This window comes from Neoarius graeffei, chromosome 28 (assembly GCF_027579695.1).
Source record: "Neoarius graeffei isolate fNeoGra1 chromosome 28, fNeoGra1.pri, whole genome shotgun sequence".
NCBI classification, from domain to species: domain Eukaryota; kingdom Metazoa; phylum Chordata; class Actinopteri; order Siluriformes; family Ariidae; genus Neoarius; species Neoarius graeffei.
In genome coordinates, this window is record NC_083596.1 from 44,374,354 (window position 1) to 44,399,304 (window position 24,951).

The window sequence follows — 24,951 nt, forward strand, 5'->3', positions numbered from 1 at the left end:
CACCTACAAACAAGCAAGATTTCTGGCTCTCACAGACCTGTAACAACTTCTTTAAGAGGCTCCTCTGTCCTCCACTCGTTACCTGTATTAATGGCACCTGTTTGAACTCGTTATCAGTATAAAAGACACCTGTCCACAACCTCAAACAGTCACACTCCAAACTCCACTATGGCCAAGACCAAAGAGCTGTCAAAGGACACCAGAAACAAAATTGTAGACCTGCACCAGGCTGGGAAGACTGAATCTGCAATAGGTAAGCAGCTTGGTGTGAAGAAATCAACTGTGGGAGCAATTATTAGAAAATGGAAGACATACAAGACCACTGATAATCTCCCTCGATCTGGGGCTCCACGCAAGATCTCACCCCGTGGGGTCAAAATGATCACAAGAACAGTGAGCAAAAATCCCAGAACCACACGGGGGGACCTAGTGAATGACCTGCAGAGAGCTGGGACCAAAGTAACAAAGGCTACCATCAGTAACACACTACGCCGCCAGGGACTCAAATCCTGCAGTGCCAGACGTGTCCCCCTGCTTACGCCAGTACATGTCCAGGCCCGTCTGAAGTTTGCTAGAGAGCACTTGGATGATCCAGAAGAGGATTGGGAGAATGTCATATGGTTAGATGAAACCAAAATAGAACTTTTTGGTAAAAACTCAACTTGTCGTGTTTGGAGGAGAAAGAATGCTGAGTTGCATCCAAAGAACACCATACCTACTGTGAAGCATGGGGGTGGAAACATCATGCTTTGGGGCTGTTTTTCTGCAAAGGGACCAGAAAGACTGATCTGTGTAAAGGAAAGAATGAATGGGGCCATGTATCGTGAGATTTCGAGTGAAAACCTCCTTCCATCAGCAAGGGCATTGAAGATAAAACGTGGCTGGGTCTTTCAGCATGACAATGATCCCAAACACAACGCCCGGGCAATGAAGGAGTGGCTTCATAAGAAGCATTTCAAGGTCCTGGAGTGGCCTAGCCAGTCTCCAGATCTCAACCCCATAGAAAATCTTTGGAGGGAGCTGAAAGTCCGTGTTGCCCAGCAACAGCCCCAAAACATCACTGCTCTAGAGGAGATCTGCATGGAGGAATGGGCCAAAATACCAGCAACAGTGTGTGAAAACCTTGTGAAGACTTACAGAAAACGTTTGACCTCTGTCATTGCCAACAAAGGGTATATAACAAAGTACTGAGATGAACTTTTGTTTTTGACCAAATACTTATTTTCCACCATAATTTGCAAATAAATTCTTTAAAAATCAGACAATGTGATTTTCTGGATTTTTTTTTCTCATTTTGTCTCTCATAGTTGAAGTGTACCTATGATGAAAATTACAAGCCTCTTTCATCTTTTTAAGTGGGAGAACTTGCACAATTGGTGACTGACTAAATACTTTTTTGCCTCACTGTATGACTATTTTAAACATTTATTTATGAATTCACCTTCTCAATGATCTGTTTCTTACCTTGCCTAATGTTCGTGTTCGGCATGTCTGAGTCACACCTGACAGGCTCCGAGATGGCACACTGGACCAATCTAAAATCAATATTACAACGTTACTTACCAATCCAAGATTATACAACAAGATGAACGGATATAGAAATCTGACGTTTGGCTTGCTTACTGTTTGGCAACTCCAGGATGAAGTGAATGTATAAGTTGTCATACTCATAGCCCTGTGCAGAAACTGGGGGAAAGAAGGAGAGGAAAAAAAAAGAAAAAAAAAGGAGAAATATACAGGACTTTGCATATTTTAAAAAGACTTGAGACCAAATCCATGGAAATTATGTAAGGAGTAAAAACACTGTGGTGCCGTGACACCATTATCACCCTGAATTTGTTTATTTTCTTACAACAGTATGTCCAAAACAGTTATTCCTCTTCTACGGCAGCAATTTTCCAACACTTAGTGTTACATTTACTGTTTATTTAAGAAGGACATGGTGTACTTTTTATCCATTTATGTTTATATTTAACGTTGTGCAAGGTCAGTGAACTTTCCTAAAAAAAAAAAAAAAAACGTTAAAGGTAGACTGCCTTTCAGCTTTTTCAAGTGTAGGTCATAAAAAGAATTTTCCCGACACCCAATTATTTTTGTTTAGTGGACCGAAAGCTACTGAAATTGAATCACAGACTTCCAATTTTATTAGGTTTTTTAAAATAGAACAAATTAATGAATTTAAGGCCAAGTGGCCCTAAATTCTCTGCTATTTTTACTTGCTTCACCATGACCCAATTCAAGATACTACACCATGCATCACATGGTGGGCTTTCCGTGTTTGTGCAAGACATTGTGGGATACAAATTTGAAACAGGAAAGAAAAATGGAGGATGCGAAAGAAATGTGAAAGGCCGACTACAGTAACGGAAAGCGAGAAGAAAAGACGTTATGTTATATACGAAGGAAAGGAAACGCAGGACCAAACTAATAAATATCGGTGGTCAGCGAGCACCTCGGTGTGATCAGCTGTTCGTTTAGCGACAGAATGATGTAACTGTCAGTGCACGGTCAAAGGTCAACCTGTAGATGCCAGCTGCCATAAAACCCAAAAGAAGAAGAAGAAGGTGGTAAACCTGCGCATGCGCACACGGACTTCCTCGGTCTGCTTGACTGCGTGAAGTGAGCGATTGCATGCACATTATTTGCTCAGGAATCCCCTCAAATTAAATAACTTCCCAGCCACAGAATGGCCTGATATTTAGTGAGATATTACAGAAATAAACATATTCCAATGTTCAATGACCAAATTTCAGAGGGAAATAAATTTCATTGGTTTTATGAATTCGAAAGTCCGTCTCGCTTTAATAAATGTCTCCTCATAGAAAACTTCACCATCTCAACAATTACACTGTCTTTAATCAATTTATGTGGCACATCTGTGGTATAGATTCCTGTTTATTCAAGCTGTTTCCAGAAAAATGATAACGTATTAGAATAAAGGCATTAATATAAACTTGTGATGCGAGTTACAGCAATGACACCTTCTGACCCCATGTGGTACAAGTCAAACTTTTCTTTCTTTTTTTCGTAATACTGACCTATCTCCCCGTTAACGATCAAACGAAGAAATCCTGGTGGTGGCTGGAACACAACAAAATTGCAAAGTAATCAACAATTTATATCAATGCTTGTAAACTGACAGTAAGTATCCACAGTTTCTTAAAACCCCATTAACACTGCTGTGCCTTAGAGCCCTGCACTCCCGCGGGAGTCCCATGGGACCCGCGGGACCCAACGCAAAGCAGTGCGATGCGGGAAAATTTTTGAAAGCTCATTGCAGGCGCGGGTGGGAGGGGGAGTGCACAATGCGGGAGAGGTGATAAGCTGCAGTCCCGCTAACTAAAAACGTATTTAAAATAAAATTTATAAATTATTAATTTATGTCTATCATATATAATTTGTGCTGGATATTTTATTTGGCATTAATAAAAACATTTTAAGATGCCTAAATTTGCGGATGCGGTCTAATCTCGCGTACGTTTCCGATTCCTTTCTGCTCTTCCGTGTTTGAAATCTCCATTGAGAAGCTCACAATGGGTATCTCTGTAAAGCCTCAGCTGCGCATGCCGCCTGGCAACGCGCACCCTTGCTACGTACGCTAGGTGAAGGATCGGTCAGTGGAGAGCTCAGCTAAGCTCAGCATGTTTAATTCCCCAAGCCAATGACAAGAACTTTCGTGAGAAATAACGCGAACGTCTGCATCATGCGGGATTTGCGGGCGGGAGCAGGACAAAATATGGCAGGCGCGGACGGGAGCGGGACTGAAAATTCTGTCCCGCGCAGACCTCTACTGTGCCTGTGACACTCATTTCAGCACAGCTCAGAGTGGCAGATGGCTAGAGTTAGCAATGATGTTCCTCAAATGGAATAAATTCTGAAATGGAAGGTGTTCGTGTTAAAATAGACATGATACAGGTGTACATGGTAAACTGGCAACTCGTGCAATGCAAGATCATTCAAAAGGAATGCATGGAAAATGTTTGAGAAGATCGACACGATGTTTCTCGGTATAAACAAACAGTAACCTATGAATTGTACCATTTCAAAATCCTGGCCAACGAGGCTGCTGAGATAATCTTTATGGCGGCTGTATAACTGGAAAGAGACAAAGGCAGAATTATTTTCTCACACACAAACACATATCTCTTATCATAACTAGGCATGTCATGATATATTGTGCGACAATAAATTATGATACAAATTTATGACTATGTGAATCAATGAAATAAAAACGAATCATGATTATTATCAGGCTGTGTAATCTCTGTTTATCCGAGGTGCTGTTTAGATAACAGAGGGTGCAATAATGTACATTATTATACATACAGGACACTTTTTCGATGGAATAAAAACGTGTTCTATTCCCTTCTAGTGGGTTTCATTCATTTGGTTTGATAGCATGCAATATTTTTAGCATAATCACTTATCCTACGTGTATTACGTCACTCTACCTAATGGAGAATATGGTTCACGATACTGCATGGTTGTCAAGACAACATGACATCACATGTCAGAGATGTAAAACTTCTGCGCTAGTGAGCGACTGGGACAATTTGGAAACTAACATGGCCGCCAGGTTTGCTTCGTTAAACACGAAGAGAGAATTTTGAAAGAGAAAGACACACTGAAGGGCGGCACGGTGGTGTAGTGGTTAGCGCTGTCGCCTCACAGCAAGAAGGTCCTGGGTTCGAGCCCCGGGGCCGGCGAGGGCCTTTCTGTGCGGAGTTTGCATGTTCTCCCCGTGGCTGCGTGGGTTTCCTCCGGGTGCTCCGGTTTCCCCCACAGTCCAAAGACATGCAGGTTAGGTTAACTGGTGACTCTAAATTGACCGTAGGTGTGAGTGTGAATGGTTGTCTGTGTCTATGTGTCAGCCCTGTGATGACCTGGCGACTTGTCCAGGGTGTACCCCGCCTTTCGCCCATAGTCAGCTGGGATAGGCTCCAGCTTGCCTGCGACCCTGTAGAACAGGATAAAGCGGCTAGAGATAATGAGATGAGAAGATGAGATGAGACACACTGAACACCTGAAAGGAATGTGTATGTATAATAATAATAATAATGGCTTTTTAAATGGTATATATCAGATAGATTCCATTCAGTTAAATGGAATCTGATATACCACTCATCGCTAGCCAATATTATTTAAATAGCAGGAATGCTTGTGACTTCACTATGGATGGAAGTAACACAGCTCGAATGCTGAGAAAACACACACAAAAAAAAACGATCTAAAATTTGGAAGAGCTGTTGTACAATTGACTACAAATAGATTTAACAAGAAATCAGAGCTTTCTTTTTACAGACTGCTGACAGATCAAGAAAAGATAAGCAAATGGAGGAAGTACAAATGTTCAGAAAAGTTTATTAAAAGGTCCCATGGCATGGTGGTTTGTTGATGCTTTAAACGGGCTCGTGGAGGTTTCCGGATGTTATATCCGCAGCCTTTCTCGAAATGAACCCTCGGCACGTAGATATAGCCTCCTGGGAGAAAGCCCCATTTCAGCGCTTTTCCCAGTGCGTCGTTTTGCTAATGAGAAGCAGGAGGCGGGGAAGGGTAGAGGGTGAGGGCGGGTCTTATCATTAATATTCATGACATATAAACGTGTTACCTCCGATTGGCTAACAGCACTGTGACGCTACCTCCAGTAGGTCAGAACAAGCGGATGTGGGTGTCTTACTATGGCGAAAGAGAAGGAACAAACCGCGAAGGGAAAAATACTGCGCGCTGATGTCATTAAGGTGCGAGGCGAGGAAATAAAATAAATTCAACAAATGTTTGGGTTTTTACTGAACAAACAAACAAATAAAATGAACGAGTGACTTAAAAAAAAGAATGTGGGTGTCTTTGTAAAAACTGTTTTGATTGGCTATTATAACAGAGCATGCTGCATGCTTTTTGGTTTTGTAGCGCAGAGTATCTGGCTAACTGCAGGAAACGGTTAGCTGCACAGCTAATGTAGCCATTGCAAGGCTAACGTGGCACCGATTTTAAAACACGGCAAAACGACTTAACAGTTATACACTTACTTGTTCGGTGTTTGTGGCTGATGCAGCAGGGATGCTTGGTACGGACCCAGGCTTCAGTGACAGTTGATGTGCAAAACCTGCCCTGTACTGTCCCAAGTTGTGGAAACATTCATCAGGAAAATGCTTCCGACAAACATACACCGTCTTAGGTAGACTCGACGGCGTATTATTGGAGTAAATAAAATGAAGCCACTGCGTCTTCAGGGGCTCTCCCGTCGGCAGTAAAAACAGACTCCTTTCTTTGTTGTCACATCCATGTACAGCGCAACTTCCATGTTTGGTGGCAACTTTTGAGCTGGGCGGGCAATCCATACAGTGGGTGGGAATCCAGAGGGGGGGCGTGGGGATCATCTCCCTTGCTGACGTAGGCAAGGGAAGAGTTTATCAACGCGCTGTTTTGACGCGCCATTCTTAAATGTTGGGCATAGTTTGGTTTACACATTATGAAATTTCTAGCCACTGGGGTGACTTAAGCAGGTCAGAGGAACTCATTTTAACGTTAAAAAACCTCAAAGTGAAAATTTCATGCCATGGGACCTTTAAGAAAAAGGCCTATTTGTTATTGTTGGTTATTAAGAAAATGAAAAAGGTTTGTCTTTAATTTAACAAAAGGAATATTTAAGTTGATAAAGAACAGAAAAATAAATGTTGCATTTTTCTGATAATAAAATTTTCAAAAACATATTGTGGTAAAATTGAATGATGAACCTGATATCGTGAATCGAATCAAATCATAAATTGAGTGAATTATTACATGCTTAAGCCTAACTATCTGTCAATCAAAATGGCCAGTATGAAATTTACTGAAGGTGGAGCAATTTTCAGACCAAGTGCATGTTCTTAGTTCAATTTGATGAATAGATATGAAGAAAAAAAATATATATTTAACAGTTATTCCACGAAATCGAGTCGTACATGAGCTGATAGCCGATGAGCCATGTGTGACGAGATTGAGTGGAATAACTCTTTTATTCTATCCACATTCACTGGATTTTAAGAAACGGAGCATTTTTATTTTTTGCAAATTCAATAAAAACTTTATACAAAATGTCCAACAAAATCATTTCCGCAAAATCAAATCGGCGAAATGACAGGATCAATTTGTGGAAAATGCTATAATAAGAAGAATTCTTATAAAATTAAACCCGTTCTTACCATCAAATACTTTTTTATTCCGCATTTTGTTGCTTTCTTTTGTATTTTGGGGGTTTTATTTTCAAGTAGAGTTTTTATTTTGTTTTTCTCTTCTCATGGTATATGAGCTGATATCCTAGTAATAGAGTAGCCAATCAGAGCGTGCGATTGCTCATATCCAGTGACTATGGATAGAATAAATATGATATATACACAAACTGGTATCCTTGGCATAAATTAAGAAGGCGATTTTAGTCAGTCAGTCAGTCACATTCACTCCATCTTTTAATTACACTTGAACTTTCAGGAGATTCCTATTTTCATAAATGCCATGCAAAATGCTATGCGTGGAAATAAAAATGAAAAAGATACAGCTACTGTATATTTCTATCAAATCTGAGGATATAATATGACTCAACGTGCTATCCACTTCTACAGTAGTACATGCTTACGTCTTTGTACATGCGCTGCTCCTTCTGTTTCTCCTCTGCACTCATGGGAACGGAGGCGTTCTCCAGGTAGAGACGCCACACTTCTCGTTTTTCTCCCTCCGTCTCCAGCCTGGCATCAGGTTCAAAGATAAAACAGGTTGGGTTAATGCAATCCTAGCATCATTAACTTGGCTTGGACACTATACAGTGGTGGGCAAAAGTTTACATACCCCAACAGAATGTTTCGTTTCTTGCCTATTTCTAAGAGAAATTGAATGATAATACACAAAAACCTTTATTTCACTTGTGGTTAATGGTTGGCTGAAGCTATTTATTGCATTCATTACTGCATTTACTCTTTGAAAACCATGAAAACAACAAAAACTACCTAAATGACCCTGAGCAAAAGTTTACATACCCCTGTGAATTGGCCTGAAAACCTGTACACAATTTGACATAAACAGGACTGAATGGCAATTAAAGGCAACTAACTTCACCTGTGATCCGTTTTCTTCTAATTACTGGGTGAAAATAAAAGTCAGTAAATTGCTGGACTTTTGAGAGAACCTTTTATCCCTCATCCAGTGCTGCGCGTCATCTTTGAGATTGAGCCATGGGAAAATCAAAGGACCTGCATGAAAAGGTAGTTGAACTTTATAAATCAGGGAAAGGATATAAGAAAATATCAAAGCAATTAAAAATGTCAGTCAGCACTGTTCAAACAATAATCAAGAAGTGGAAAGTCAGGGGCTCTGTAGACACCAAAGCCCGTTCAGGTAGACCAAGAAAAATTTCACCCACCACTGCTAGAAGAATTGTGCGTGATGTAAAGAAGAAGCCCCAAATAACATCTGGTGAACTTCGAGATTCTCTGAAACAAGTTGATGCGGATGTTTCAAAGAGTACAATTAGGAGACTCTTGAGAAGAAATGGGCTGCATAGGAGAGTTGCCAGAAGAAAGCCCCTTCTACGCAAATGCCACAAAGAAGCCTGTCTACGATATGCCAGACTGCACAGAGACGCACCCCAAACCTTCTGGCAAAAAGTTGTGTGGAGTGATGAGACCAAAATTGAACTTTTTGGGCACAATACTAAACGCTACATCTGGCGAGGAATCAACAAGGCCTATGATGAAAAGTACACCATTCGCACAGTGAAACATGGTGGTGGATCTCTGATGTTTTGGGGATGTGTGAACTACAAAGGCACTGGAAATTTGGTAAGAGTTGATGGCAGGATGAATGCAGTCACTTATCAAAAAATACTGGAGGAAAATCTACACGCTTCAGCCCGGAAGCTGCGCATAGGACGAACTTGGACATTCCAGCATGACAATGATCCAAAACACAAGGCCAAATCAACTTGTCAGTGGCTACAACAGCATAAAGTGAAGGTCTTAGAGTGGCCATCTCAGTCTCCTGACCTCAACATTATTGAGCCACTCTGGGGAGACCTCAAACGTGCAGTCCATGCAAGACAGCCCCAGACTTTACAGGAACTGGAGGCTTTTTGCCAAGAAGAATGGGCAGCTTTACCATCTGAAAAGATAAAGAGACTCATTGACAACGATCACAAAAGACTTCAAGCTGTTATTGATGTTAAAGGGGGAAATACACAGTATTAAGAATTGGGGTATGTAAACTTTTGATCAGGGTCATTTGTGTAGTTTTTTTGTTGTCATAATGGTTTAAAAAGAGTTAACATTTTCTTGACAATAAATGGCTTCAGCCAACCATTAACCACAAGTGAAATAAAGGTTTTTGTGTATTATCATTCAATTTCTCTTAGAAATAGGCAAGAAACGAAACATTCTGTTGGGGTATGTAAACTTTTGCCCACCACTGTAGGTATTTAAAAACAAGATATTCTGCAATTGCACCAGTCAACAAATAAAAGCTCTCAGGATGAGTAGAGTTGAGTAATCGGAGCAGAGCAGAGCAGGACACTCGCCTGTAGGGTCCTCTCCCGTTGTTGAAATCAGGTTTCACTGTAAGAACTCCGTTGCTGTCGGCTTTTATGGTGCACAAGACGTATTCGTTCTCCTTCAACCCCAGTCTGTGTAAGAAGAAGAAAAAAAAAGTGACCAAATCTGTAGTTTCACTTCATCACCTGGAAATGTCATGTACTCAACATTACAGTATGCACAGGTACCCAAACACCAGGCTTCATAACTAAAAATTACTCTCTCTCACACTCGAGAGTTTCTCAGTGTTTTCACCCTTGCGTGCACGCAATTCACAGCCCCGTGTGCTTGTTTTTCCTGACTTTTCACACTCACTCGGACCAGATTCCTCATCTAAAGCATAGCCTGCTTTGCTTTGACTGCCATCGTTAATCACAAAATACATCAAGCTCTCGATTATTTCGTGAAAATGAGCACAGTATCTGACTGTTACTTGGACCAGTACTGGTATTCATCCATCCCAAGTTGCAGTGACCCAACATTAAAGGCTTAAAACCCTCGTAAACTCCAGAATACACAGTGTTAAGTGACTCACTTTCCAGCGGGTCCCAAATCTGCCATGATGTGCATGATCTGCGTTGGTGTGTTAACAATGTGGCTGCTCTTCATAAACTCTCTGGACGGCTCCCATACGACTAAACGGGCCTTTGGAATGTTGGCGTCTCTGTACAAATGGAAACAGTTGGTTTTATGTGCAACTTTATGTGCAATTTAAAGAGCTCTGTGCAATGGTTATAAAGGAAGTGGACTTACGCTGGCCGTCTGTCTTGGCGTCTGTGCCTGACATTTGCCATGCGCTCTGCAAGGAAGGTCGGCTTGTTCTGCGCTGGAGTTAGCAGACTCTGAGCCTGCTGCTCAAACAATTAACACTTCTTATAAAGCAGCCAGTCCCTTGACAGCAGCACAATGCATCAAATCATGCAGATACAAACAAGATCAACTGTGAGCTACTCCTCACTTACGTATCCCCCCCCGCTCTCGCTTATATCAGAATGCAAGCAATCGAAGGAATAGGACACTTATTCAACAAGTAATTAACCCTGAAACAAATACGGAAAGAGCAGTGTTCTCCACAGGTATTTTCAAATAGCATCCTGGTAAACTGTCATTTTGAAATAGCATTTTGCTTCTTGAAATAGCGTCAAAATCCACCCTATACGTTTCATAAACACGTTAAGTCAGTAAACAGGAAGTCGATGTGCGACAGACCTGAAAACGGTATACATGATATAGAACCTCAAGCTGAAGCTCGGTACCAAATATCAAGCAGTTGTGATTTGTAGTTGCTGAGAAAAATGTTACAAAAAACTTTGTAAATCCACGCTATATCTCATCTCATTATCTGTAGCCGCTTTATCCTGTTCTACAGGGTCGCAGGCAAGCTGGAGCCTATCCCAGCTGACTACGGGCGAAAGGCGGGGTACACCCTGGACAAGTCGGCAGGTCATCACAGGGCTGACACAGACACGGACAACCATTCACACTCACATCTACGCTCAATTTAGAGTCACCAGTTAACCTAACCTGCATGTCTTTGGACTGTGGGGGAAACCGGAGCACCCGGAGGAAACCCACGCGGACACGGGGAGAACATGCAAACTCCACACAGAAAGGCCCTCGCCGGCCACGGGGCTCAAACCCGGACCTTCTTGCTGTGAGGCGACAGCGCCAACCACTACACCACCGTACCGCCATCCACGCTATATGTTTCGTAAATACATTAAATCGGTAAACAGGACGTCGATGTGCGACAGACCTGAAAACTGTACACACGGTATAGAACCCCAAGCTGAAGTTTGGTACCAAGTGGCTATGATTTGTGGTTGCTGAGAAAAAGGGCGTTTCGGACAGACGGACGTACGTTTAAAAAAAAAAAAACGTACAATCAATCAAGAGCTTCGGTGAATGTTCACTTGAAACATGAGAACAGGAAAAATCGTGATCTCAAAACGTGACTTTCTTTCACTGTGGCATGGGTGTTGGTTTGAGCCAGATGGACTGGTTTGAACATTTCAGAAACTGCTGATCTCCTGGGATTTTCACACACACAACAATCTCTACACAGAATGGTGCAAAAAACGTCGAGTGAGTGAGCTGTGGGTGGAAACAAACGCCTTGTTGACAAGAGAGGTCAGAGGAAAATGGTCAGATTGGTTCGAGCTTTTTTGCCAGGAAGGATGTAGTAACTCTTTACAACCGTGGTGAGCAGAAAAGCATCTCAGCATGCAACAGAAAACAGAAGACCACACTGGGTTCCACTCTTGCAGCCAAGAACAGGAATCTTAGGCTACATCCACACAACAAGATTTGTTTTTTTAAATATCGCATCCACATGGGCAACGGATCAGTAAAATATCAGGTTCATATGGCAATGCAACGCTTGCTGAAAACGATGCAATACACATGCCACACCACTACGTGCGCTGTAAGACGGTCCCATCGGAGACACCAGAACAATAGAAGTAGACGCATGCGCATAAACCCCTTCTTCTGTAGCAACAGCCACATAATGTTTTGATTATTAATCAGTAGCATAAAACGAAAGACGCGGAAAGAGGAATGAATGGGGGTAGATGGAAGCCGGTACGCCAACATTCTGAGATCCTCCAGAATTCTTTAATGGTCCGGAATAAATTGAATGCTACACGTTGATGGATTACTTTGTTCTTCTACGCCCTTTTTGAGGAATGTATTGTCGGACTTAAACCAACATCTGAAGAGGTGAGGTCGCTCCTTTTTTCCCTATTTTTGCTGGCGGGATTGTTTTTGGAAAGCGCACGGGCGGTGCGCGGTTTGGTACTGCTTCCGCGGTGTTTGGACTAAAGACTCTGCCCTAAGGGCTATTCTCTCACTCTCTCTCTCTCACTTTGCACCATTACACAAATATTCACAGTGAAAATATTTTGTAAGCGCGTTTCATGAACCAAGTTATAGGATTTGTTGACAACTTGCATCGAGCTCGTTACACTTCTACCCGGCGTGAAGCACTGACAGTCATGTGGTTGTGACATCATCGTAAACAAATCTGTCCTACTCATCCAGACGACTTCGCAACGGCGCCGTTGCCAGATTTTTTCACTCTGGAACCCGTTTTCAAAAGATCTAGTTTTGGGGCACCCAAAACGCCGGTGCCGTGTGGACGCCAGGCTGAAACGATAAACAATTTTATCAGATTCACCTGAATCCGTTGCCGTGTGGACAGGGCCTTAGTATCAAGAACATAATAGGAATTAAAGTGGCCAGTGAGTGTATGCGAGCACAAGGAGTAATCTGCGCATATTGCTGTGTATGATGCAAACCTGAAATTTTCAGAAAGCATTTAGAGAGCATGAGCACACCCCCAGACTATAGAAGACAGGAAATGCTGGATGTCGTAAGCTATTGTTTAAAATGGTATTGTTGAAACTTGTGTTTTGGGCTAACATTACTCTGAAATCACTGATAAAACCTCTTCAGATCATAATAATGTTATGATTAAGAATTAATGCGTTTTTTTAAAAATAATATATTAATACTTGATATTCAAATCTATTCCAATGGGATCTCCAATACAGAAGTCAGTCAGTTCCCACCTCCTCCCAGTTGGTGAAGCGATCAAAGTCTGTGCAGGTGAAAATGCGCCGATTTTGTCGTCTTTTACATCGTTCCATTTCTACAATTTCTGCATGATACTGTTTTTCCAGCGGGGTCTGGCACACCGACTTGGTCTGGTACAGGTCCACTTCATACTACACATCAGCAAGATGGAAAAATCAGAGTGCTAAAAAAAAATAGTTGGATAGTGTTGAATTATATTCAGTAGTGGTTTGCGAACTCGTACCTGACTGAACAGTTTCTCTTGCCAGCCAACCACCAGCTCTTCTTCATCACCAACTGTGTGAAAACGAGAAGGAACCAGAAATACATATGTACATTTCTAATTAGAATAACGGTTCAATTCCAAATGACTCGCTGTTCCTTTATAAGTACATACAGTATGGAGTAATAGATAACAATACACAGCCTACGTAGTGCATCAAAAGTGGAGTCATTTGGGATTCTGCTGATCTCTTCAGCCATTTGTACCTGATTGGGTTTGGGAGATTAAAGGGTTGAGCTCGAGGACGCCTCGCTCCGACTGGTGTTGCTGTTTCAGATGATGTGCGAAAGCTCCTGCTGATGTCACTCTCTCAATCCGGATTCTACAAAACAGGCAAAATCTAATAGATCTAATAGGTTGTTTTCAGTCATGTGACTTCTGCTTGTGAGTTTACTTCTGGTGAATTAAGTGAAGTGGTGGTCAGGCAAAACAATTCCTACGGAAGCCGAGAGAGGCCCTTCATATAATCTTTTTTTTATTCACCTTGTTATCCCGAGATAACGACATAATTAATTCAGGATGTCGAGAAAACAACACAACTAATTCGAGATCTTGAGAAAACAAAACAATTATTCCGTGATCTCGATAAAACAAGACAATTATTTCATGAGCTCGAGAAAACAGCTGAGATTTCTAGCAGAGCTGCGCCCCCCTGTGGGTCAGACAATGAAGACTTGGAAATTGGCAGACATGTAACAGAGCAGAAATGGCTTTTTACGATGCCTTGAGAGAGAGGGGGGCCAGTCTTCTGCGGAGGTGCCGCGGACTAATTTTGAAATGATCCCTTATTAAAAGACTTGATGCAATCTCTCCCTGTGTCAACCCCTGATCAAAATATTGCCTTATTAGGTGATCGATTATTCCAGACATTCTAATGACCAAAGCTGCGTCTATACAGAATGAGAAATAGCCCCAAAGTCAGCATATCACAAGTCTCTTGGCGCACCTGAATGAACCATTTCTCAGCTGTTTACTCGAGATCATGAAATAATTGTTTTGTTTTCTTGAGATCACGGAATAATTGTTTTGTTTTCTCGAGATCTCGAAATAACGGTTTTGTTTTCTTGAGATCTCGAATTAGTTGTGCTGTTTTCTCGAGATCCAGAATTAATTATGTCGTTATCTCGGAATAAAGGTTTTGTTTTCTCGAGATCTCGAATTAGTTGTGTTGTTTTCTCGAGATCCTGAATTAATTATGTCGTCATCTCGGAATAACGGTTTTGTTTTCTCGAGATCTCGAATTAGTTGTGTTGTTTTCTCGAGATCCTGAATTAATTATGTCGTTATCTCGGAATAAAGGTTTTGTTTTCTCGAGATCTCGAATTAGTTGTGTTGTTTTCTCGAGATCCTGAATTAATTATGTCGTTATCTCGGAATAACGGTTTTGTTTTCTCGAGATCTCGAATTAGTTGTGTTGTTTTCTCGAGATCCTGAATTAATTATGTCGTTATCTCGGAATAACGGTTTTGTTTTCTCGAGATCTCGAATTAGTTGTGTTGTTTTCTCGAGATCCTGAATTAATTATGTCGTTATCTCAGAATAACGGTTTTGTTTTCTCGAGATCTCGAATTAGTTGTGTTGTTTTCTCGAGATCCTGAATTAATTATGTCGTTATCTCAGAATAACAGTTTTGTTTTCTCGAGATCTCGAATTAGTTGTGTTATTTTCTCGAGATCCTGAATTAATTATATGTCGTTATCTCAGGATAACAAGGTGAATTAAAAAAAAAAAAGGATTATATGAAGGGCCTCTCTCGGCTTCCGTAAATTCCAGACAGTTGATCTGGGTAACATCTTAAAAAAAAAAAAATCCCTGTTCAAAAATTAATATCCCACTCAGTCGACTTACGCCTGCATGCTACATCTTACCTGTGGTGTTTCTGCAGTAGCGCACCAGAACCAGAACCGATTTAGCTGCCGTTTTGTAAAGAGCTAGTGAAACCGTCTCCGACTATTTCCACAGTTTCGAGGCCAATGAATGGTTATGATATCTTCAGAAAGTTGCTCTTTGCAATAGGATAGATCCTTACACGTTAACAAAGAAGGATTTTTCCTACGAGGTGAAAAATTATCCATCCGTTGAGTTCCCCGACATTTCAAACTACCTGGTGCTGCGGACATCGTTCTACACGGACAAACAGATGAAAACCTGGAAGAGCACTGAGATGTATAACTTTTTATACGTGGCTGGGTTAAAGATCTGGGGATCAGGACACTACAGGATAAATTCTGTGTGTTTTTGCCTGGATAAGGAGGCATTTTTGGGCTTTTTGTACGCGTCTTTGCAACGGTTGCTAGTACGATACAAGTTTTAGTATCGTGTGTAAACAAACCACAGCTGCTTGATTCTCAATCCTCCCTGCTTTTCTCTTTCAGGTAAATCATTCACAAAGATCCACAGAAACCCCTTTAAACACCCAGGTATTACGCGTATTTTATATGCGTTAGTTTACAATGATCAAACAGTAAACAAAAACACATCTGAGGACTCCTGAACTTCAAAACACCATGAAATAATGGAAAAAGTGATTTGCGAATCCAAATTAAATAAATCGGAGGAATTTACAAACCTTTCACGAAGTGATCACTGCAAACTCGAATGATCTTCGACTTGGCTCCTTTCCATCACAGTGGAAGGTTCAAGAGCCACCTCTCTCATCGTCTTTTGGTAAAATCCTTTGCTCTTTCACCCTTTATCACTTCATGGGCAACCCGGAAGAAACTTTTATCAGTTTTACGGTTTGTTCGATTTGAACAGTGCAAAACAATGCAAGCGTGGGGGGCATTTTAGCAACTAGCAAGGCACCCCAGTGATAGTAATGCTTTGTGACCAGTGAGCTTAGCTGACCACCACTTCAGGCCTTGCATGTTGCATGAGGCGGATATGATGTCGGATGCAACCCACCTATATCTGCTGCAGCCAGACTTCAAAATACATTTTTTTTTTTTTTTGTTGTCCTCAAAATTAGAAATGGTGTTTTCATTCATCCCTCTTTATCCTGGTCACCTAGGCGGAATTTAGCATAACCAGTACACCTACTGACAGTTTTGGGAGGTGGGAGGAAACCAGAGAACCTGGAGGAAACCTACATGGACACAGAGACAACATGCGTTGACTTTAACCTGATTTCAGCAACCCTGGAGCTGCGAGGTGGCTGTGCCATGGTGTTTTCAGACTTTCCATACAGTATATTCAGTATTCCTCTTCCTCAGGGTTCTCAGGTTTCCTTTCACATCCCAAAAATAATCCATCAGGTGGATTTGTTAACCCTGTCCAGGACAAAGCACTTACTGGCGATGAATTACTTAACGAATGAGATGTGATGTACATGAGATGAGTGTATTAGTGCAGAAAATAATTGTTATTCCATGAAATCAAGTCATACATGAGCTGATAGTCGACGAGGCGCGTAGCACCAAGCTGTCTATAAGCCATGTATGACAAGATTGAGTGGAATAACTGTTTTATTCTATCCATGTTCACTGGATTTTGAGAAACAGCATTTTAATTTTTTTGCAAATTCAATAAATAAAAACTTTATACAAAACGTCCGACAAAATCATTTCCGCTTAGAATGTAAACAAACTGGCGAAATGACAGGAGCAATTTGTGAAAAATTCTGTAATACTAATTCTTAAAAATGAAAAAAAAAAAAAAACGTTACTAACAGATACTTTTATTCATATTTTGTTTCTTTTCAAGTAGAGTTTTTATTTCGTCCTCAGTTGGTTCAGCAACACGCGCTGCCATTTTCTTCTTCTTTTGGGTTTAATGGCGGTTGGCATGCCAGCTTAAAGGTGCATTACCGCCACCTACTGGACTGTGGAACAGAAGATTGGCAGGAAAAAAAAAAAAGGATTCCCCCCCCCCCCCCCCCCCCAATTTTCTCTATTACACCTTTTTCGTTCAACTTGCGAACCAGCTGAGAACCAGTTTGCTTTTCCATAGCTCGGGGTGCTAAGGGGAGCCACGTCATTACAGCACTGTATATGTCAGTTACGTCGCTGCGTTTGCATAAACCTTGGTGCGAACATCGAAGCAACAACAACACGAGAAGAAGAAGCAGCAGCAGCAACAACAACAACAGTGGATGACTGCTGCTTTACTGCATCCATGATATCTCGTCGCTTATTTAAAAATGGCGCCCTCTCGCGGTCTTGCTATTGTTGTTGGTCTTAACAACTCCGCCGCCCCCCGCTGACGTAAGCGGTTCTTTCCTCTAGCCCAGCAAAGAGCTGGTGCTACCCTGGAACAGGTTTTTCTGGCCCAGAGCCAGTTCTTTGTCAGTGGAAACAGAAAATCTGGTTCCAAACTAAGCACTGGCCCCAAACCAGCCCTGGAACTGATTTGGTGGAAAAGGGGTATCTGTGAGATGGTGTCAGTTCCATCTTTCTTAAATTTTTGTACTACTTTTGCTACAGTATTCTGACTGATAAGTAAAGCTTTGCGCCCTGTGATGACCTGCGACTTGTCCAGGGTGTACCCCGCCTTTCGCCCGTAGTCAGCTGGGATAGGCTCCAGCTTGCCTGCAACCCTGTAGAACAGGATAAAGCGGCTAGAGATAATGAGATGAGATGAAGTAAAGCTTTGCTGATCTTCTTGTAGCCTTCACCTTTGTGATGGAAAGAAATTATTTTCTTTGGGGAATTCTGAAGAGACAAGTTGAGTATCACTCTCCATCCAGCATCCAGTCACTAAAAGAGGTCATTGTTGAAGAATGGAAAAAGATTGATGTTGCAAAATGTCGCCAACTTGTTCATTCCATGCCTAGAAGACTTGGTGCTGTCATTAAAAATCATGGAGGCCATACAAAGTACTAGATGTCATAGTTTTTGTTGTGGGGTGTACTCATTTTTGCACCACCCTAATTTGAGTAAAACTAAAAAAAAAAAAAAGTGTAATCTAACAGGGCTCGACATTAACGACTGTCTGCTTGTCCGGGACAAGTGATCCTTTATGTTGGACAAGTTCATCGTCTCAGTTACTTGTCCGATCGGACAAGTGCCAAAATACGCCGATATTCGGGTTACATATCAAATTTATCAGTTTATTCACAAGATTTCCGAAGCATCTCACTCGACATATTGTTTTGATGAATCGCTGGATGTTTCTCTTCGGAAAGAGCGATGTGCGCATGCGCAATGTTCATCTTGCGAAACCGGCCAATACCGCTTTGCGTATTTGAGCTGAAAAGTAAACGGTCGTTTACCAGACCCTCCAGGATTTCGCGATGTTGCGATTTGCAACATCAACGCAAATTCAACCAATCCCCGTGAGTTCAGGGCGGTGTTGCAATTATATCCAATCACCGCAACTTTTCCGCAAATTTGACCAATCGTCGGCGTCGTCTTGAGGTGACGTCGACAAACTACCTTCCGCCTTACTTCCGTGTATACGTTCAAAAGAAGCAGCATGTGCGAGTCAGTGTTTATATAGGCTTAAATTCTGTTACTGAAAGTGTGTTGTGTTTACAGTGAAGGACTGTGTGCACTTTACATTATTTTTTTACTTAATACAAGAAATTAATGGATGCCAACATTTTTGCCAAAATGGTATTTTATTTTCCATTGTTTAGGCAGCTTCAGCATCATACTGTGAGATTCTGTTCAAATTGTTTTTTTTCTTCTATGAAGCCTGAGCCATTTATTTTATTAGTTTATAATTATTGTTTAATTTAGTCTTCAGGAGAGACTGCCTGCACACAGTACTAGTATTAATAGTTTTTTTTTCTTACATGAAAGCTGAGGCATTTATATTATATTTTAAGGTAACTTCATGTTATGCTGTGAGGTTCTCTGCACTTTAACTTTTGAACCAACAGGTGCATTTGGATAAGTAAAGCCTATTTTTCTGCATTTTTGTAGTCCTGGTAATCTTTTATATTGGTGAAGTTGTTTATAGGACCATTTCTCAGTGTCTTTGTTTTTTTAATCAATAGTTTTTCAGTAATAACTTAATATTTAACATATCACTCAATTTTAATCACAAAAAGAGAAAATCGCAACAATTTCTCGCAACTTTCACTTCCTCCCGCAATGTAATCGCAACAAAAACCTAAAAAACACCACAACTTTCATCGGAGCCATTAAATACCATACAGGAGCCACACTGAATAATTAGACAACAACAATTAATCAGTGGAGGATATATATTCAAAGTTAATAATTTAAAAATGAAAAAAAAAAAAAAAAAAAAAATATATATATATATATATATATATATATATATATATATATATATATATATATATATATATATATATATATATATATATATATATACACACTGTCTAATTTTAATTTTCTGGTTTTCAATTTCTCATAAATAAATTAATGATTGATGGAGTCCAATTTTTTTCTGCAGTGAATAGATTTTTGTGTTAAAGTAATTCTGGTGAAATTAGTTTATTACAAATAGTTTTTGTGTTTTGTTTTGTCTCAAATTTTTCTTCGGACAAGTCAACTTCACATTTGGACAAGTAAATTTCCTTTCAACTTGTCCGATAGGACAAGCGGTTTCAAAAGTTAATGTAAAGCCCTGAATCTAAGTTATATTATTAGCCTTACATTCCCGTTATATCCACTACCGTTCAAACGTTTGGGGTCACCCAGACAATTTTGTGTTTTCCATGGAAAGTCACACTTTTATTTACCACCATAAGTTGTAAAATGAATAGAAAATATAGTCAAGACATTTTTCTGGCCATTTTGAGCATTTAATCGACCCCACAAATGTGATGCTCCAGAAACTCAGGCTACGTTTACATTACGTCGAATCAGCGGATCATCAGATTAATGTTCTTAAAATGATTCGCGTTTACACTAAAACCGTTAGCCGTGCACACAGCAACACCAATACGCAGATACGCTCGGCTCCGCAGGCATCCTGCGCTCCAAATCACTCCGCCCTGAACAGCGAGTGCCCTCTGGAGGGTGCGCACTCCGGCCCTGCGCAGCTCACACAGCGCGCAAGTGAAGTGCAGAAGCCACGATTCGGGACTGAGCCGCTGTGTGTGAGATCCCAGCGCATATCACTTACTACTTGCAAGTGGAAGGATGGCAAGCCTAAAGACAATCATAACTACACAATGGGCAGTATTTGCATCAGTATTTGCAGTATTTTCATACTTTTATACTCTTTAATGAAAGGTGATACAAGGCGGAAGTCCGCGCCGGTTTTCAGCAGTCGCGTCACATGACCAACGCCAGCGAATCAGGAAGGTGGATGTCACAGTGACGTTGTCCAATGAGACGCCAGCTAGAGCTCAGCACAGCGTATCCGCGTATTCTCAATGTTTACACAGCACCGGAGCTGATACGATCTAGATTGAATACGTGGACGCTGGCGGATTCCCGTTTCCTGGCTTTTCCAGGGGGTTTAATGTAAACGGACAGTGCCTCCGCGAAGAAAACGAGACAGATACGGTCTAATGTAAACGTAGCCTCAATCTGCTCAAAGGAAGGTCAGTTTTATAGCTTCTCTAAAGAGCTCAACTGTTTTCAGCTGTGCTTACATGATTGTACAAGGGTTTTCTAATCATCCATTAGCCTTCTGAGGCAATGAGCAAACACATTGTACCATTAGAACACTGGAGTGAGAGTTGCTGGAAATGGGCCTCTATACACCTATGGAGATATTGCACCAAAAACCAGACATTTGCAGCTAGAATAGTCATTTACCACATTAGCAATGTATAGAGTGGATTTCTGATTAGTTTAAAGTGATCTTCATTGAAAAGAACAGTGCTTTTCTTTCAAAAATAACGACATTTCAAAGTGACCCCAAACTTTTGAACGGTAGTGTAAGTTAAACAGATGTTATATTAAACTTTGTCTTGTCAACATTTTGGAAATTGTTTGTGTTCGTTGAGATATTGTTTAAAATCTTACTTTTCAAAGGGGGTGTACTCATTTACGCTCAGCACTGTATATTTAAACCCATTCTGTATATGATACAGTATCTTACCTGCATGATTTTCCTGGCCTGATGCTCATGAGTGCTGATAAACTATCAGTGTATTGTTTTGGTTGTTTTCCTCTACCCATAGTAATCCTAGCATTATGGCCCCACCATTTTGTTTTTCTCTACTCACAGTATAGACCCCTTTCACTGACGTCACCCGAAACCGGAAGTAAACACCCTGCGCCATTTTGGAAGACCAACAAACTCGTGATAAGGGGATAATAACGGCAGCGGTATGTGAACCCACGAGAATAAAGTGGAGTGGCAAACGACTTAAACAAACAAATCTGAGCTGTTTTATTTATGATTTATTGGCCCAACAGTAGACTTGAAAGAAACCTGTGTGAGACTTGGCAAAAAACTGTGGATATAATGGACAAGTCTGTGCATGATCTGCGGACACTTTGAGGTAAGCAAACGCAAGAAATTCAGATTTAAAACATGCTAAAGTGGCCCCAAGTTGATAACTGGATGAGGAGCAAGCCTCCCAGACTTCTACAATTTAATAATAATAATAATAATAATAATAATTTAGGATGGTTTGGGGCTTGCTTGCTGCTGCCAGGTTGGTTGTTGAGTAGCCTGACTGTTTTTGTTCTTGCGTGTGGTGTCATTGTTGACGCGAGGTTGTTTTTTGAACATGCCAATGCGGACACGATTTCCCCTCATGAGTTATGACTTCAGACGCGATGCGTGTGTGGAGGTGTGGAGTCCGCGTGATATGTGCGCAAGATAGGCTTCTCATGTGTTTGGAGATCCGCGCTCCGAGACAAGCGCAAGCACACACACCCCCAAGGGAAAAAAAGGGGCCCCCCAAAAATATCGGCATAGTTCGAACACTGAGTGTAGGCACTGGGTGTAAACAACAAATAGTTTACAATGTCTGGGTAGCAAACAGATGGCAGAATTGGTGTCAGGTCCTCCTTATGTTTCCATTCTCCCTTGCCCCGAGTCTTATCATATGGGTCAAACCCATCAATCACAGCCAGTTTCTCCACATACCGTGCCCTTTCTGCAGCTGGTAATGTACTCACATAACCTGAATTATCATCCATCGTGTCACTTTACTCTCGCTCGTACTTTGTTTTATATTGTGAGTGCATGTACTTGGTCTTCCAATATGGCGCCTAACAAAATCTCGCGGCGCGGTGACGTCATGTGAAAGGGGTCTATGGCCCTGTCCACACGGCAACGGATTCAGGTGACTCCGATACAATTGCTTATCGTTTAGGCCTGGCGTCCACACGGCACCGGCGTTTTGGGTGCCCAAAACGCAATCTTTTTGAGAACGGGTTCCAGAGTGGAAAGATCTGGCAACGTTGCCGTTGTGAAGTCGTCTGGATGAGTAAAACGGATTTGTTTACGATGACGTCACAACCACATGACTGTGAGTGCTTCACGCCGGGTAGAAGTGTAACGAATATCACCAGGAAAAAGCCTTACAGAGCACTAGTGAGAGTGAAACACGAGCTTGGATATTATTATTATTATTATTATGTTCAGTGTTAGTTCACAGTAGTAATGCAAGAAGCAGAATAGTGACAGTAATAGTGAAGCAAAAACATGCAATTGTACAAACACTGCAGCTCTACAGCAAAATATTCATTTATGAAATGGTCTGATTCTTAACACCAGTAGTGGCAATGATCTTCTCATTGCGATGCAAGTTGTCAACAAATCCTATAACTTGGTTCATGAAACGCGCTTACAAAATATTTTCACTGTGAATATTTATTGTGTAATGGTGCAAAGTGAGAGAGAGAGAGTCAATCCCGCCAGCAAAAATAGAGAAAAAAAGAGCAATCTCACCTCTTCAGATGTGGGTTTAAGTCCTACAATACATTCCTCAAAAAGGGCGTAGAGGAGCAAATTAATCATTATTTAATTAGCATTCAATTTATTCCAGACCATTAAAGACACCGCCTTCCGCGTAGAATCATAGGTCATCCTCGCCGCCATTTTGGAGAGGTCAAAGCGGAGAATAAAGATTAGCTGCGTTTAACTGTACCAACAGGTTTGCCATCCAAACGAGATCACATGGGATTACCTTTCACAGGTGAGACTGGAAAAATACTTTTCATTGTATTTGGTCATTATAATGTAATTTTACAAACAGATTTTCCTGACTTTGTGGCTAATATGCATCCTTACTTCTTCTATTGTTCTGGTGTCTCCGAAGGGACCATCTTACAGCGCCCCTAGAGGTGTGGCATGTGTATTGCATCGTTTTCAGCAAGCATTGCGTTGCCATATGGACCTGATATTTTACTGATTGTTGCCCATTTGGACGCGATATATTTTTAAATAACATCTCGTTGCCGTTGTCGTGTGGATGTAGCCTATATGAGCCGATAGCCTAGTAGTAGAGTAGCCAATCAGAGCATGCGATTGCTCATATCCAGGGAATGTGCCCAGAATAAATAAGGATATCCAAATACATTATAGCTATGCTTTTGACATAAATGTTTTTATTTGCATCGTTTTAGGCTTAAAAAAAAAATATCACCTTCTGCTGAAATTTATGCTTATGGGTTGTTTTACAATCAGGGTACAAAGTTTGTGTCACAGGAGTCCAAAATTCAAATTGATTCAAACTGGTTCTTGTACCAGTTTTTAAGTGAAGGACAAGTTAAAGAACAGATAGGCATGTGTAATAGTTTGTATTATAACAAGATTAAGTGTAGCTTTAAGCAGGGCTTGGAGAAACAAATGAAGTGATTCTCGGAGAGGACTTTTTTTTGACAATTCAGAATCCACTCCTTCCATAGTGCTTTTAAATATAAGGCTGTAAGCTTTGTGTTAGTTGTCTCTAATATTTATGTCCCAATATCCTGACCACATTTTAGGACGAAAATAATCATTTTATATATGTTATTTTATATTGAAAAATTAGCTGTCTCGGAGAGGACTTTTTTTTGACACAATTGCATACTAATTTGATCAAAATAGTCTGAAAACTTACTGCCATTCAACATTAAAACTTAACTATGTTTCCAATGATATGGAACCAAATATGTGTTTTATGGTATAAAGAATGATTTAAGTGCAAACCTTTTGGAGCTACCTGTGGTCAAAAAAAGCACTTTTTCTAAATGACACGAGTAATTTTGCTAAATGAGACATATATTGCCATACATTCACCAAAAATAAGGTTATCACCAAATTATTTTTTCTTTTTTTTCCGTCTTCTTCCGCTTTATCCGGGACCGGGTCGCGGAGGCAGCAGTCTAAGCATGGAAGCCCAAACTTCCCTTTCCCCAGACACCTCGGCAAGAACACCGAGGTGTTCCCAGGCCAGCTGAGAGACATAGTCCCTCCAGCGTGTCCTGGGTCTGCCCCGGGGCCTCCTCCCGGGGGGACATGCCTGGAACACTTCCCCAGGGAGGCGTCCAGGAGGCATCCGAAAGAGATGCCTGAGCCACCTCAGCTGATTCCTCTCGATGTGGAGGAGCAGCGGCTCTACTCCGAGCTCCTCCTGAGTGACTGTGCTTCTCACCCTATCTCTAAGGGAGCGCCCAGCCACCCTGCGAAGGAAACTCATTTCGGCCACTTGTATCCGCGATCTTGTTCTTTCGG

General features: G+C 41.2%; 1 protein-coding gene across 2 annotated transcripts in view; it reads right to left on the reverse strand.

Annotated features, from left to right (window-relative positions):
- mks1 (MKS transition zone complex subunit 1) overlaps positions 1 to 24,951 on the reverse strand; it is a 40,442-nt gene that overhangs the window by 11,433 nt on the left and 4,058 nt on the right. Inside the window, exons 2-12 of one of the 2 annotated variants that reach the window (XM_060912958.1) lie at positions 13,620 to 13,735; positions 13,375 to 13,427; positions 13,127 to 13,282; positions 10,308 to 10,405; positions 10,090 to 10,218; positions 9,542 to 9,646; positions 7,613 to 7,721; positions 4,039 to 4,095; positions 3,039 to 3,081; positions 1,624 to 1,686; positions 1,465 to 1,535 (exon numbers count right to left, since the gene is read on the reverse strand). In XM_060912958.1, coding sequence (XP_060768941.1) covers positions 1,465 to 1,535; positions 1,624 to 1,686; positions 3,039 to 3,081; positions 4,039 to 4,095; positions 7,613 to 7,721; positions 9,542 to 9,646; positions 10,090 to 10,218; positions 10,308 to 10,405; positions 13,127 to 13,282; positions 13,375 to 13,427; positions 13,620 to 13,735 — 1,000 coding nt within the window. The remainder of the gene's footprint in view (positions 1 to 1,464; positions 1,536 to 1,623; positions 1,687 to 3,038; positions 3,082 to 4,038; positions 4,096 to 7,612; positions 7,722 to 9,541; positions 9,647 to 10,089; positions 10,219 to 10,307; positions 10,406 to 13,126; positions 13,283 to 13,374; positions 13,428 to 13,619; positions 13,736 to 24,951) is intronic. The other variant, XM_060912959.1, reaches the window with a different exon arrangement.